The sequence below is a fragment of the Calonectris borealis genome, chromosome 23, assembly GCF_964195595.1.
Source record: "Calonectris borealis chromosome 23, bCalBor7.hap1.2, whole genome shotgun sequence".
NCBI lineage: Eukaryota > Metazoa > Chordata > Aves > Procellariiformes > Procellariidae > Calonectris > Calonectris borealis.
In genome coordinates, this window is record NC_134334.1 from 6,876,101 (window position 1) to 6,888,905 (window position 12,805).

Below are 12,805 nucleotides of genomic sequence, written 5' to 3' on the forward strand. Positions count from 1 at the left end.
ACGCATTTGCTGCAGCCCTCAGAGGGACCACAGAAACTTGCTCGCTCCCACACACACTTGTACCTTATTGGCATGCTTCCACCGTGCAATCGGATTAAGCAAAGCCCCAGTCCCAGTCTGTGCTCCAGCTCCAGATGGCTTCCAGGTGGGCTGGGGAGAGCAGCCCCTGACCAGCAGCTCTGCGGGGTGTCCTGCCACCAGTGCAGCTGCTGCCTGGGGGCTGCTGGTGAATCTCCCAGGAGCTACCAGCCACCCTGACGCATCCCTTCCCCCAGCAAAACCACCCTGCACGGGGGGAACGTAGCAAACCCCCGGGCCAGCACAGAGCTGGAGACCCTGAACGAAACCCTTCCAGTTCTGCTGCTTGGTCTTCTTCTTCACCAAGGTGACTCTGCAGTGGCAAAGGACCTGGAGCAGATTTCCAGATGGTCATCCCGTATATCCACCTCCCAGCCCCCTCTTCTGTGCAGCTTTCCTTTGCTTTCACAGCCTGTCCCGATTTCTCTGCAGTCAGAGCAGAGATTGCAGCTTGTGTCAAAATGCTGGAGCTAATCTTACCTTCCCTCCTCCGGAACGAGGAGCAGCAGCAGGGGCTGCAGCAGGGCGTGCTGCAACTGATGCTCCGAGGCAACAACCTCAGAAACAGTCACACGCCCAGCGCCGGAGAGGGGTGCTGAGACACCAGGGACCCTGACATGAGCTGTTCTGCTGCGGTGATGGGGAGGGCAGCTCCGCCTTGGGGCACACTCCAGCTTTTCACTGAAATAAGGGATATTTTTCACACCCGAGGCTTGGGAGTCATCCAGGAATTGCCATGCCTATGCACTTTGGTCATCACCGGCGTTACGGAGCAAGCGACACCATGCCACATCTCACCCCACCTCTTCTCCCCTTCAAGCCCTGCTCACCCCAGCACCCCACCGGGTTTCACCCAGCACCTCTTGACCAGGAGATCTCTACCCACCACCTCCCCTTCCTGGAGAGCTCTGCTTGGAGACACGGCTCCGCATCTTACCAGCCTGGTTGGTGGTGATGTTCACGGATGCAAACTGCGGGGAGAAGGGGCTCTGGTCGGTGACGCCGTTCACCGCCTGGATCTCGAAGGTGTACTGGGTGTGGGCCAGCAGATCGCTGATGTAGATGCGGGGCTCCGTCAGGCCCAGCTGGCGGGGGGCGAACTGCACGTTGTCCCCGCAGCGCGTGCACGCCCCGCGGCCGGAGCCGCAGCTCTTGCAGATGATGTTGTACACCAGGTCCTCCCGGCCCCCCGAGTCCCGCGGTGGGGTCCACTCCAGCATCAGAGAGGTCTCGTTCACGCTGGAGATGACGGCCTGGGGGGCAGACGGGATGGCTGTAAAGGGAAGAGACAGAAAGGTGTAAGAGCCGCAGCCCTGCTCATCGCTACAGGACCAGCTGCACCCCATCCTTTTCCCCATCACCGGAGAGGACCCTGCAGCAGGCACGGGCTGAGCCGGGTGCTTCTCTTGGTGTCAGGGATGTGCGGAGTAAGCTGGACAGCCAAAGGCAGGAGTGGGAATAAAACCTGCTCTCTTAACCCAGGCTCATTTGATGATGTGGCATCCCTGGCAAAATTCACCAGTTATTTTTTGTAGCGTTTCTGATTCCCGGCCTTTGCACTAATCTCCCACGTGCCAACACGCAGGTCTTCTCGTCCGCGTACAGCCCCAGAGCAAAGTCACCCCACTGCCTAAAACAGCACAGAGCAACCCGAATTTCTGTCCTCTTTGCCCGTGCAATGCTTGCAAGCGCAAACTGGCCCAGGTTAAGAAAGACCCACGCCTGCAAGGATGAGGTGCTCTGAGCCCCACGGCTTCCTCCAAAATCCCACTGAGAAAGATCCCTGAGTTAAGCATCCCTTGGTGCTTTGACCGATGCATGTCTCCTTTCCCAGTCGCACGCAGTCCCTCCCCAGTTGCCCCGAGCCCACATACTGGTGCACGGCATGTCGACAGGATCGGCATCTGCCCGGTAATATCCGTTCCGGCACACGCAGTTAGTGGCCCCTTCCGAAGTCGTCCGGCTGTTAATCGGGCAGTGGACGCATCCTTCATCCCCTTGGCTGGCCTTGAACATCCCCGACGGGCAGCCTGGAAGAGAACCAAGAGCAGCGGTAAGTGGTGAGGACAGGGGCTGGCGGGGACGCCCGGAGCCTGGCAGCGCTACCAGAAAACACCCTTCGGGGTTTTGCAGAGTCCGAAGCCAAAACCTGACAATTTGAAGTAAACAAAGTGGAGAAGGAGCAGCTGGTTTGAAGGCTCTGAGGAGGCAGGCGCTGCTGCTGGCGCTGCCTGCAGAGATGGGGTCCCCGTGCAGATGTCTCTCCCCCCTAGTCCCCAACCACGAGCACAGAACAGGGTCTACTCAGGGAGTTTTACAAATGCAAAGAGGATTTTTAGCCGCCGTCACATAAGAAGATGCGAGCGGCTGTAGCGAGTCAGACCAAAGGTCCACATGGTGACCAGAATCCTCTCCCCAACAGCAGCCACCCGACGGCACGCGCATTGCCCACGTTACCTTCCCACCCTCCGACAATTTATAGCTCAGGGACTTGTAAGAGGCAGGCTCGTTGCATTTAACATCCGTTGCGGGATGCTTCTTCCGCTAAGTTACCCAGTCATTTTTTTATTCCATGCAAACATTTTGCACCCATTTCATCCTGCGGCACAGAGCCCCACGGCGTAATTGTGCGCTGCGGGAACAAACTGCCGCCCTCTGCTTCGAAGCTGCCAGCTGCCATTTCATTTGATGCAATCTCACACTTGCATTGGCAATGAACTCCATCGCCATCCACCTTCTCCGTGACTCCCAGGGTTGCACAAACCTCCATCATGCCCCAAGCAAGCTGCACAACAACGTTCACTATTTTATTCTCTAAAGAAATTCTCATAATTAGCAACGTCCAAATTATTTTTTAACCACCAACGTACCAACTGGACTACCTATTATAGCCCCAAGGTCTCATTCCTGAGAGACACCGGCCAACTCACAGCCTACCTCTGTGCATGTGTGTGTGAAGCTGGGGTTGTTTGCTCCCATTTGCATCACCTCACGTCTATTGAATTCCAATTGCCTTCTCATTCCCCGCTCACGCCATCCTTTTGCAACTCTCCACAGCCAGCCCTTGTCTTCCCTACTCAGTATCACAAGCAAATTGTCACTTCTGCCACGACCGGCGGCGGCGCGCTGGGGTCTACCTGCACTGGGGCTCAGACCTCTAAGCCACTCACAGATGAAGAAGATGCTCCATTAGCAACAGGCGCTCAAAAAAAAGCGTGTTCAGCCAGGCAGGGTGGGCGAGGGTGGCACGGGGGGGCGCACGGTGCCTACAGCAGATGGGTGGTGAAGGCTGGACCGCAGTGTGAAATACAGCATTAACGGATACGGCACAGGTGGCTAAAAATATCACCGCAAAGCTTTAAACACCAGAAAGTTTTTCCACGGCAGGGGATCACCAATGCCAAAGCAAAAGCTCAGCTAGAAGCGTTTCTCGGCACGGCTCTCGGTGATTACTCTGGGTTGCGACTTTCCGCCGCTGTTAATTCTCTTGTGCGGCGCGAAGAGCCTGGGGGGTGGCAGGTGGTTTCTGCACTGAAACGAGTTAAACAAACTTCTACTTCAGTTCGCTGCCAAGGCTTTCAGGAATGAGGCAGATCAGAAAAACAGCCTGGGAAAAACACGCTCGGGGTTGCTGTAAGCAAGAGCTATTACTGAGAAGTACCTATTTTTTTCTTTGGAAAAAAAAAAAAAAAAGAGTTTTTTTTTCAGTTTTCGTCTCCCTTCCTTCAAAATTATCTTGAATTTCCAATGAGAAAAGCTCTAGAGAAAAATACCATCAACCTTCCTGCTTGCAAAGTCCTTCCTGCCTCCTAGAGTCAAAGGACCTGTTGAAAAACTGGCTTCTCCTCATGTTCCTGGGTCTTCCCACCCGCGCTGTCCCCTACCCCCCATGCGCCTGACTCCATCTCTGACCCTATCCCCCGCACGTCCCTCGGTACAAACCCCCCTCAGAGGGTGTTAAGCTGTTGGGAGAGGTGATGGCCGCGTAGTTCTCCGTTACAGAGAAGCGACGGTGGCTCTGTAGCTGAAATGATAACAGGCTCCTCGTAGTAATACCAATTTTTGAAACACGATAAGACCAACACACAAAATTGCTCTAGTCTGACATCCAGGGTGAAATACAGGGTCATTTGATCAAAGACGTTTTGAGACACGGGCCTCTTTCACCTTCCCGAGGCTTATTTTAAAAATAACAACTTTCCTATAAGGCTTCTTCTGCATCAAGATAGAAATACATCAAAAAAAAAATGCCTACGCTGCTGAGATTTAGTGAGTGGCCCCGAGAGACAAAAAACATTCCCCAGGTTTGGCCCGGCACAGGCTGACGGCTGCAATTAATACTTCTGCGTGCGCTGCTCTTAGAGCCGGGCAAAAATTGGGGGCTGAATGATTGTTCACCAAATATACCAAGCTGGGATGCTAAAACTCTTTGCACGTGCCGTCAAAACACGCCCAGAAGTTTTGGCAACTTTCTTCCTCCCCAGGAGGTCCCGCACACCGACATGGGATAAAATAATCCTAGAAAATCAGAACCTCTCCAAAGATAAATGTTCTGAAATCACGCTGAAAGACAGGAAAATCACTGAAATTTGATGCAAAGTCCTTTTTTATATTTTTTTTCCCCCCCTTCAAGTAATGACAACCTCCAGAAGTAAAATAAACGAACGTTGTGTTCAAAACTGTTTTGTTCCCTCCAGGTCTTCCTCTGGGTGAGAAAACAGCTTTTAATTTGGAAGCCACCCAATTTCTTGTTTCCAGAGTAAACAGCAAATCAAAACTGAAATCTTCCCATCCCTCCTGTTCGAACAGCGTGGATGTTCTCACCACTTGCTGGAAGACACGAGGACACCCCAGTTTTCTGCCCTGGGTGGTGACAGCAACTTTGGGGACATGCTGCTTCCCCTCAGGCTTGCAAGGAGGGCAGGGGCAGAGCATCCCTAGAAAATCCTGCTTGGAAAGAGGGAATTGAAACAATGAAAGCACAGAAATTTCTACTTTATCAGAGCATCCTTCATCCCAGGAGGGCGATAACCGTGACAGCTCTGGCCCCATCACTGAAGCAGGGGTGGTTTGCAGCTTCCCACGTGGTGGGTTCCCGCATCTCCAGCACCAATCGGAGGATGCTAATGGGGCTTCACGGGAAACATATGGACCTTTAATTGCCTCGCTGCTGCACGTAGGCATGGAAGGCTGCCTCGCTAGGCTCGGAGACAGCGGCGGGTTTGCTAAGAGTACGGGCTGTAGCTCTCTCAAACAAGACTGGGAACGCCTGAGCGGCGCCGGGTGTCCTCGTTTCCCATCCACCCATTCCCAGGGCACGGAAAGGTGTTTTGGGAAGGGAATGCCATGGAGAAGGACCCATGAGGGGAGGACCACGCCAGGGATCTGGGAGGGAAGGCCACTTCTGCAGCATTTGCTGTTGGAGGCAGCGCTGGCACGAGGCTTCCAGCCCTCCTTCCCCTTCCCCGGGGCAGCTCGGCGGAGAAAGGCATCCCGTGGCTCAGCCTGAAGGAAAAGCCTTTGGCCGAACGTGCAGGAGGGGCCGCAGAGGGGTTCCCTGTTTGCTGGCCCCGTGTCCTACTGCCTCTCTCTAACCAACTTCTTAATTAATCCAGTATGAGCTGAGCAGGCTCCAAACAGGCTCCTCTGCATCAAAAACTGTCCTGGCCTTCGGAGCCCACCCCAGATCACTTCTGCAAACAGCTCAGAGCAAACAGCTCTCTCTTGCAATAAAAATTTCCAAAATGGCACCTTCGGTCCGCGCTAACGGCTCTGAGGAAGGGTCCTCCCGGGCTCCCTTTCCCTGGCTTTGTTTCTCCTGGCAGCAAGGCTCCTTCCACTCGAGCAAGGCGTTTTTAACGGCTGATGGAAAACAGGCAGCCCTGGCTCTGTCAGTTAGGATCTGCCAAGAGCCTTAAATCCCCAGCCTTATCTCCCAGCTGCCTCTCTCCTCCCCCCGGGGCCGGAGGCAGGGGGCAGGCAGCCTGGCTCTGCAGCCCGACATCGTCCGCACCCCCGGTGCTGCAGGAGCCCGGAGCTGGTCACCTCGGCTGCATCCTGCTTCTCGTCCTCCCCCGTGCTTTTGGGAGCCCTCTCCTATGGCCCTCCCCACTCCCGCTGGCACCCTAATCACCCCGCAAACCTGACGCAAGCCTCTGGCTCTCTTGGCCACCACGGGACTGCCCCGGCACCGACCCCACGCCGAACGGGTGCCAGCAATTTGCTCTTGTGGAGAATAAAGAAAACAATGTCCCGGGCCATGCCAGGAGGAACGTGGCCAGCACATCGAGGGAGGTGTTTTCCCCTGCCAGGCACTGGGGACGCTGCCGCGGCTAGTTTGGGGTTGCCCAGTTCAAGGGCAATATGGAGGAACACGAGGGTCACCAAGATGGTCAGCCCTGGGGCACAGGGCATACGAAGAGAGGTGGAAAGAGCCGGGATGGGTTAATTGGGGTAAGGGGGGGGTCTAACTGCAGCTGCATTTGGGGGCAGATGCAAAGAAGACAGACCCAAACACTTCTCAGGGTGCCAGACTCTGTAACAAGGGACAAGGATCACAAGTTCAGACTGGACATTAGGGAAAGCTCCTTCTCCAAAGGATGGTGCAGCCCTGGGACAGGTTACAGGGGGGTGGTGGATCTCCTTCTTTGGGGGAGGTTCAGCTAAACTGCCTTGAGCTAATGCTGGTGGCAACCCCGCTGCAAGCGGGAGGCTGGACCCCAGACCCCAGAGCCTCCTCCACCAGCACTTCTAGGTCCCTACTGCTCGTGGTGTGTGGCGGGTATTTACGATGTTGTCCTGTGCGGAAGACTGTTATGTCCAACCAGATCTGAATTTACCCCTTTTTCCTTTCATCAGCCATGCCCTTCTTTATGCAAGATGAGGTTGGTGCAGTAACGACATTGTGACTTTTCCCACATTCTTCCCCATTCTGCCCCTTGTTTTTAGTTCTGCATGCAAATGGGTCTCACTTTGTCTCACCTGCAAAAGTTGCCCATTCTCTGCTTATTTCTGTCCCCAGGCCCTCACACGATGGCGATTGTCACCTTAGCAAAAGGCTGGCCTCTGGACAACCCAAAGGAGCAATGCCGCCCGCTGCCTTTGGATGAGCTTACGCTTCTGCCGTGGCTTCTCCAGCCTGGACATTTCAGTGCTGGAGAGAAGAGGACTCAATCCATGCAGGAGGCAGGTGGCAACACCCGAGCCCCTTGGACTTGGCATCGGAGTTGGCTGCTAGCTCTGAAAGAGAGAGGATCTTGGACCTCTAGGTGCCAGCTCTCCGCACTCATCCTTTCTGGGGCCGCACAGGTCCTCCAGTTTCCCTCCTGATAAATTTAATTAGCAGCCTACACTGTTACCTCATACTTGAGATAAGCAATTAATCCCATTGCCGGGTGCTGTCACTGCCAACAACTCCGACAGCATTTGGAGAGCAGAGGATAGAAATACAGGAGGGAAAACAGGGTTAAATGAGATTAACTGAAGGGGAACGTGGTACTCAGCCGACTTCTGTGATGTGGATTAGAGAGTTGTCAATAAGGAAGGAGTCACGATGCAAATGTTCCCGTTTAACCCCGTCATTCTCCACAGGACAGAAATAGAAGCAGACGGCACAGACCTGCAAAAGCATCTTCCCATCGCTAGCGGCTTTTCCATAGGTCCCCGTGCCATTGACTTGGACCAGCATCCTGCACCTCACCAGCAACTCAGGGAGATCCACTGGGTCACATCATCTCCCCAGCACATGGGCACTGCTGCTCCGGCCTGGAGGTGCCAGGACTCCAAAACCCACATCCCCTCCAACAGTGCTCCCCAGAGGTGCCCCCCAAGCCACCTCATCTGCCTCCCAGCTTCAGCCCGGGGCTCCTTCAGACACAATCCCCTTGGAAGTGCCCCTGGCAAGGACTTCCACGCTGCACCCTGCCTGTCTGCAGCTCACCACCGGCTGCTTGGTTTAAGAGGTTACGTCTTATTCTCCCCATCATCCAGCCTTTCACTTGGTCCACGGGCAGGGGCAGCACTGGGTCAGCGTGGGGCTGTGACAGGACCTTCGTACTGGGGTGTCACAGAGGTCTGGAGAGGACCGGGCAGAGTGATGCCCTGTTTTGGGAGCTCCCCAAAAGAGCAGGCTGGAATGTCCTGCAAGGGACAAATAGTCCCCAACCTTCTAGCCAGGCTGTCCTCAGCCCAGCCCAAACAAGGTCCAAAGACCAGGACAACTGGGCCTGTTGCGACAGGACAAGGGGGAATGGTTTTAAACTAAATGAGGGGAGATTTAGACAAGATACAAGGAAGAAATTTTTTACGCTGAGGATGGTGAAACCCTGGCACAGGTTGCCCAGGTGGATGCCCCATCCCTGGGAACATTCAAGGTCAGGTTGGACGGGGCTCTGAGCAACCTGATCTGGTTGAAGATGTCCCTGCCCATGGCAGGGGGGCTGGACTAGATGGCCTTTGAAGGTCCCGTCCAACCCAAACTATTCTATGATTCTGCGATTCTAAAACTGCACGGTCCAGAGATTCAGTCTTTTGGACACCATGGGACAAAGCGATAGTGGTCATCACACATCGACTCTGCCTCGACTCTGGGTCAAAACCAGGCAGAGCGTCACCAGCCTGCTGGCCAGGACAACACTAGGCAGAGAACCCCCACATCCGAACTTCTCCCAGTGCCCAAACACCAGGTTGAGTTGCCCAAAGCAGGGCTGAGCCCTCGCCTGAGAGAGGCTTCGTGCCGGGGGCTTGCTCCCTCCTGCAGCCTCTGCGGGGTTCGCAAGGTCATCTCCCCGCTAGCACCGCTCCGAAGTTCAAGCATCTGGGGAGACGGCCGCACCTGTGGGCACGCACACCTGCAAGCCCCCCCGCCGCCCCGCTCTGGGCGGCACATCCATCAGCCGTGTCGGGATTCGGCTGTCAGGGAGAAACGCCTGGAATTTCTTACCTGCCCGGTCAGCCTGGTTCAACCTCCCCAACCCGTCACGGGGGCTCTTAAAGAGAAAGGGAAAGCTTTCTGTTCCTGCCCGAGCATGGGGGGCTGGGGTGCTGCCAGCACGCTCAGAGTACGGATGGCGAGGACCATAATCCAGCGTTTCTCCTGCTAGAGCCGTTCAGCGGACAGCCGGGGGGAGAGGACCTCCCTATCCGAAGGAGACACGGAGCTGTATGTTCCTCACGCTGCTGTAGACCACAGGTGACTGCAGCCCCAGCTCACCTCCAGAGGCCAGCGTCCCTGGGCCAAGCCAAAACCAGATGGCGAGTTTAGAGGTGAGGAGCACAGCTCTGGTGGCAGCAGATGCTTTGGACCTCCCTGCTCCTGCAGACACCCGAAGAGCATCTAGGACGTAGCTCCAAGCCCAAGCTCAGCAGCCAGCGGTGCTCTCCTGAAGCATGCCATCCACCACCCTGGGGATGTCGGGTGCTGCCGGTCTAGGAGCAACCCCAGTCCCAGCACACGGGGCGATCAGGATGCTCCCAGCAGCTTCAACCCCAAAACCTCGTCTCGGTGGCTTAGCACGCACGTGAGGACCTCGAGCTTCAGGTGCTGGAACACGGCATTGCCCCACTTCTGTGGAGTGATGCGCTAGCAGATACACCAAACGTCACGCTCGCGTTATTCAGCCTCTCGTCTTCTTCTGGTGCAGAGGATGGACTGATGTGTTTTCCAGCCTCTGACTGCAGGTTTTTTTTTTTGTTTTTGCTTTAGATTCCTTACACTATAGTAATTTATTTTATTTTGGTATTTTAAAAAATGCTTTTCAGGCAAGCAGCATGTCCTGTTGCAATAGATGTAAACACTGCAGCGCTACACACTGAAAGAGCGGTTGTTTAATCAGTGAGCCAGCTTTCTCCAAGTGGTCTCCAGAAGAATTTAGGACTTTCACATTTTGTTACTTTGTTTGGTCTTGTTTAAATGTTTCCCAAAGCTTCTGCCTGGGAGAGCTCTGCCTCCGGAGGGTGGTATGTTAACCATTACGGGAACGGCTCCCAACCTTTTAACGCAGGGGAAGAAGCAAACCAAGCAAGCAAGTGGTGACATCAAAGTTGCACTGATGGAAAACCCCTAATCCTATAAACCCTTCCTGCTTTAATTGGTGTTAAAACAAAGATAATCTTATCTCAGCCCTATAAAAGAAGGGATAGGATGTACTCTCTAAAAGCCTCTCTAAAAGCCCTCATAAACTTAACAAACATTCCATGTTTCAAGCCCGAGGAGAATGGTTTTAATCCTAAAGGAAACGTGAAAGTAAAAAGGGAGCTTTTCCTGGACAAGAGCCCTTCAAGTGGACGGTCTCCCCAGCCTCTCGGTCCTGCTGCAAATCCGGAGTCACACCCCCAGCACCACGGGGCTGCCGGGGATGCAGGTCCACCACGACCAGACACAGAGACTCAGGGGACCAGGGCAGCCGGGGACCACCCGACGTCTGCACATCTCCAGGGGCGAGCAGAGCCAGGATCAGACCCCGGAGTGGACTTGTGCCTCCACCTCCAGGGACTCCAAGCGCATCTGTGGCTGCTCAATGTTTTTATCTGCGAATGACCTGTCCCTACCCAACTCCCTTATCCCAGATGTTGGAGGAGCAGGCTCCAGGGTCAGGGGTGCCGAGTCGATCGGGTCTCTGAAGGACATCCCTACCGACCCAGAAGCCCCAACCCCTACAGCCAGCGTGCAGAAGTGTTGAGGGCACCCTTCCCAAATTGCTCTGCCTTGACTTGCCGTAGCACGAGGACCAGTGCCCTCCCACCCCACGCTCTCCTCTCCATCTCCAGCAGGCACTCTGCTGCAGCCCCCCTCCAGCTGCAGCTCCCAAGGGAGCCTTTCCAGGGCACAAGCAGCTTTTCCAGGTGGAGGTGGGGGGTGGCCAGGAAAACTTGGAGTGGGCATGTTTAATCATTACATTTTAATGCTGCTTAGCACCCAGTTTAGACAAGTTTAAAAGCCGCCAGCTGGTGAAGTGCCAGCAGCCGCTTTCCAGATGACAACAGTGTTCTTTGTCAGCGCTAGGTGCTGAGTGGAGCTGGCATAAGGGCTGATTAAAAATGGTTCGTTATGGTGGTTTAAATCACTGGGGGTGTAGTTACACAGTAACTTTCCTTCCCAGCCTGCAGCGAGCGGAGAAGCTGTAGGCAGGCAGCACCGCAGGGGAAGGGAGGTCACACACCGCCCAGGGCGGTTGCACGCTGTCCACCTCCACTTCCCCAAACGCCCTCAAGTCTGCTTATGTACTTCTGAAGGGCAAAACCCGAGGAGAACCAGCCTTCCTCCAAAACAAGCTCCCAAGTGCTCTGGCCCTTGTGAGATCTACATGGAGCATCGTGTCCAGTTTGGGGCTCTCCAGTGCAAGGAAGACACTGGAGCAACTCCAAGGGAGGCCACTGGGACGGCTGGGGGCTGGAGAACATGGTGGGCGAGGAGAGGCTGAGGGTCGGATGTGAGCCTGGAGAAGAGAAGGCAAAGGAGAAACCTTACTGCTGCCTTCAGCGACCCAACGAGAGGATGGAGCCAGACCCTCAGAGGTAGGACAAGGCTTGAGGTGGCACATGGGAAATGCCAGCTTGACACAAGGAGAACGTTTTTCATCACGAGGGAGGTCAAGTATTGGAAGGAGAGCTCAGAGAGTTGCAGGGATGTACATCCTTGGAGACAGTCAAAGCCTCTCCCAAGGGACTGGCATGCATCCCGCTCGCTCTAGCTGCCCGTCGCCCACAGAGCTTCCGCTCCTCAAGCTTTTGGATGCCCAGCCTGCCCCACACTCGACGGACCACCGCTTCCTGGCGGCGGGGTACGAGCACAGCGAAAGGGGCTAAAAAAACGCACTGCTGGCTTGAGGGCAAAAAAAGAGCCACTTACACCAGGAGTGCAAAGGTCAAGCAGTTGTTTGTAGGAGCAGCCCGAGGAAAAAAAACCTCACTTTTTTACTTTGCTTAAATTCACCGACTTTGCTAAATCAATCACACTGGAAAGCGACAGTCCCCTTCCCCAGCGCAGAGTCCCTCGGTGCTGTCACCGTGCACGCTTCACGGACCACGGCGCCAGCCTGCGACTCCAGCTCCATTTCGGAAGTCCATCTGTCCCTGCCACCTCTGATTCACTCACAGTCCCAACACTTCTGGCTCTCAAACGTCTTTGAGGCTTCCCGAACGACCTGAGCTGAAGCAGCTTCATCCGGCAACGAGCTGCCGCAGCAACGTGGTGCGATAGACTTTGAACCAGGTTTTGAGCCTGCAAAGGGAACTGCAAGAAGAAACCAAAATCGCTGTGCCTCCAGGCAGCTGGTCTGCTGAAAATTTGGGGTTCCTTTGAGACCCCCTGCTCCAGAGGAGAGGAGATGTACAGACAGCCTCTGCGAAGTCCATCCCTGCGGGGGCAACATCAGCTTTAAGCCAGGGTTGGAGAAGGAGTGTTGGGACAGCAAGGCTGACCGTGAGCCACGTCTCCCACCCTAGAGAGGGCATAGCTAAAGCACCGGTGTCTGTCGCTGCACCCATCCTCATTTATGCCGTCTGTCTGTCTGTCTGTCTGCAGCATTATTTAGGAGCAGACAGCTTGCTATCTCAGCACTGCTGATAAAATGAACGCACAAAGTATTGTGATCGGAAGGATTCGCGATGGGGAGAGAAGTTTTTTTTAAGCATGCTGACCTGAGTGCTAGAAATTTTGGAAATGGCAGCAATAAAGTCATTTGAGCAGCCCCCTCCCCAGCCCCCAAGCTCTCGTGTGCGTGCGCAT

General features: G+C 54.9%; 1 protein-coding gene across 4 annotated transcripts in view; it reads right to left on the reverse strand.

Moving 5' to 3' along the window:
* The window catches only part of EPHB2 (EPH receptor B2), a 130,598-nt gene that overhangs the window by 44,414 nt on the left and 73,379 nt on the right, over positions 1-12,805 (reverse strand). For all 4 annotated transcript variants that reach the window (XM_075171962.1, XM_075171963.1, XM_075171961.1 and 1 more), the window contains 2 exons: positions 1,953-2,108; positions 1,016-1,351 (listed from right to left, as the gene is read on the reverse strand). In XM_075171962.1, coding sequence (XP_075028063.1) covers positions 1,016-1,351; positions 1,953-2,108 — 492 coding nt within the window. The remainder of the gene's footprint in view (positions 1-1,015; positions 1,352-1,952; positions 2,109-12,805) is intronic.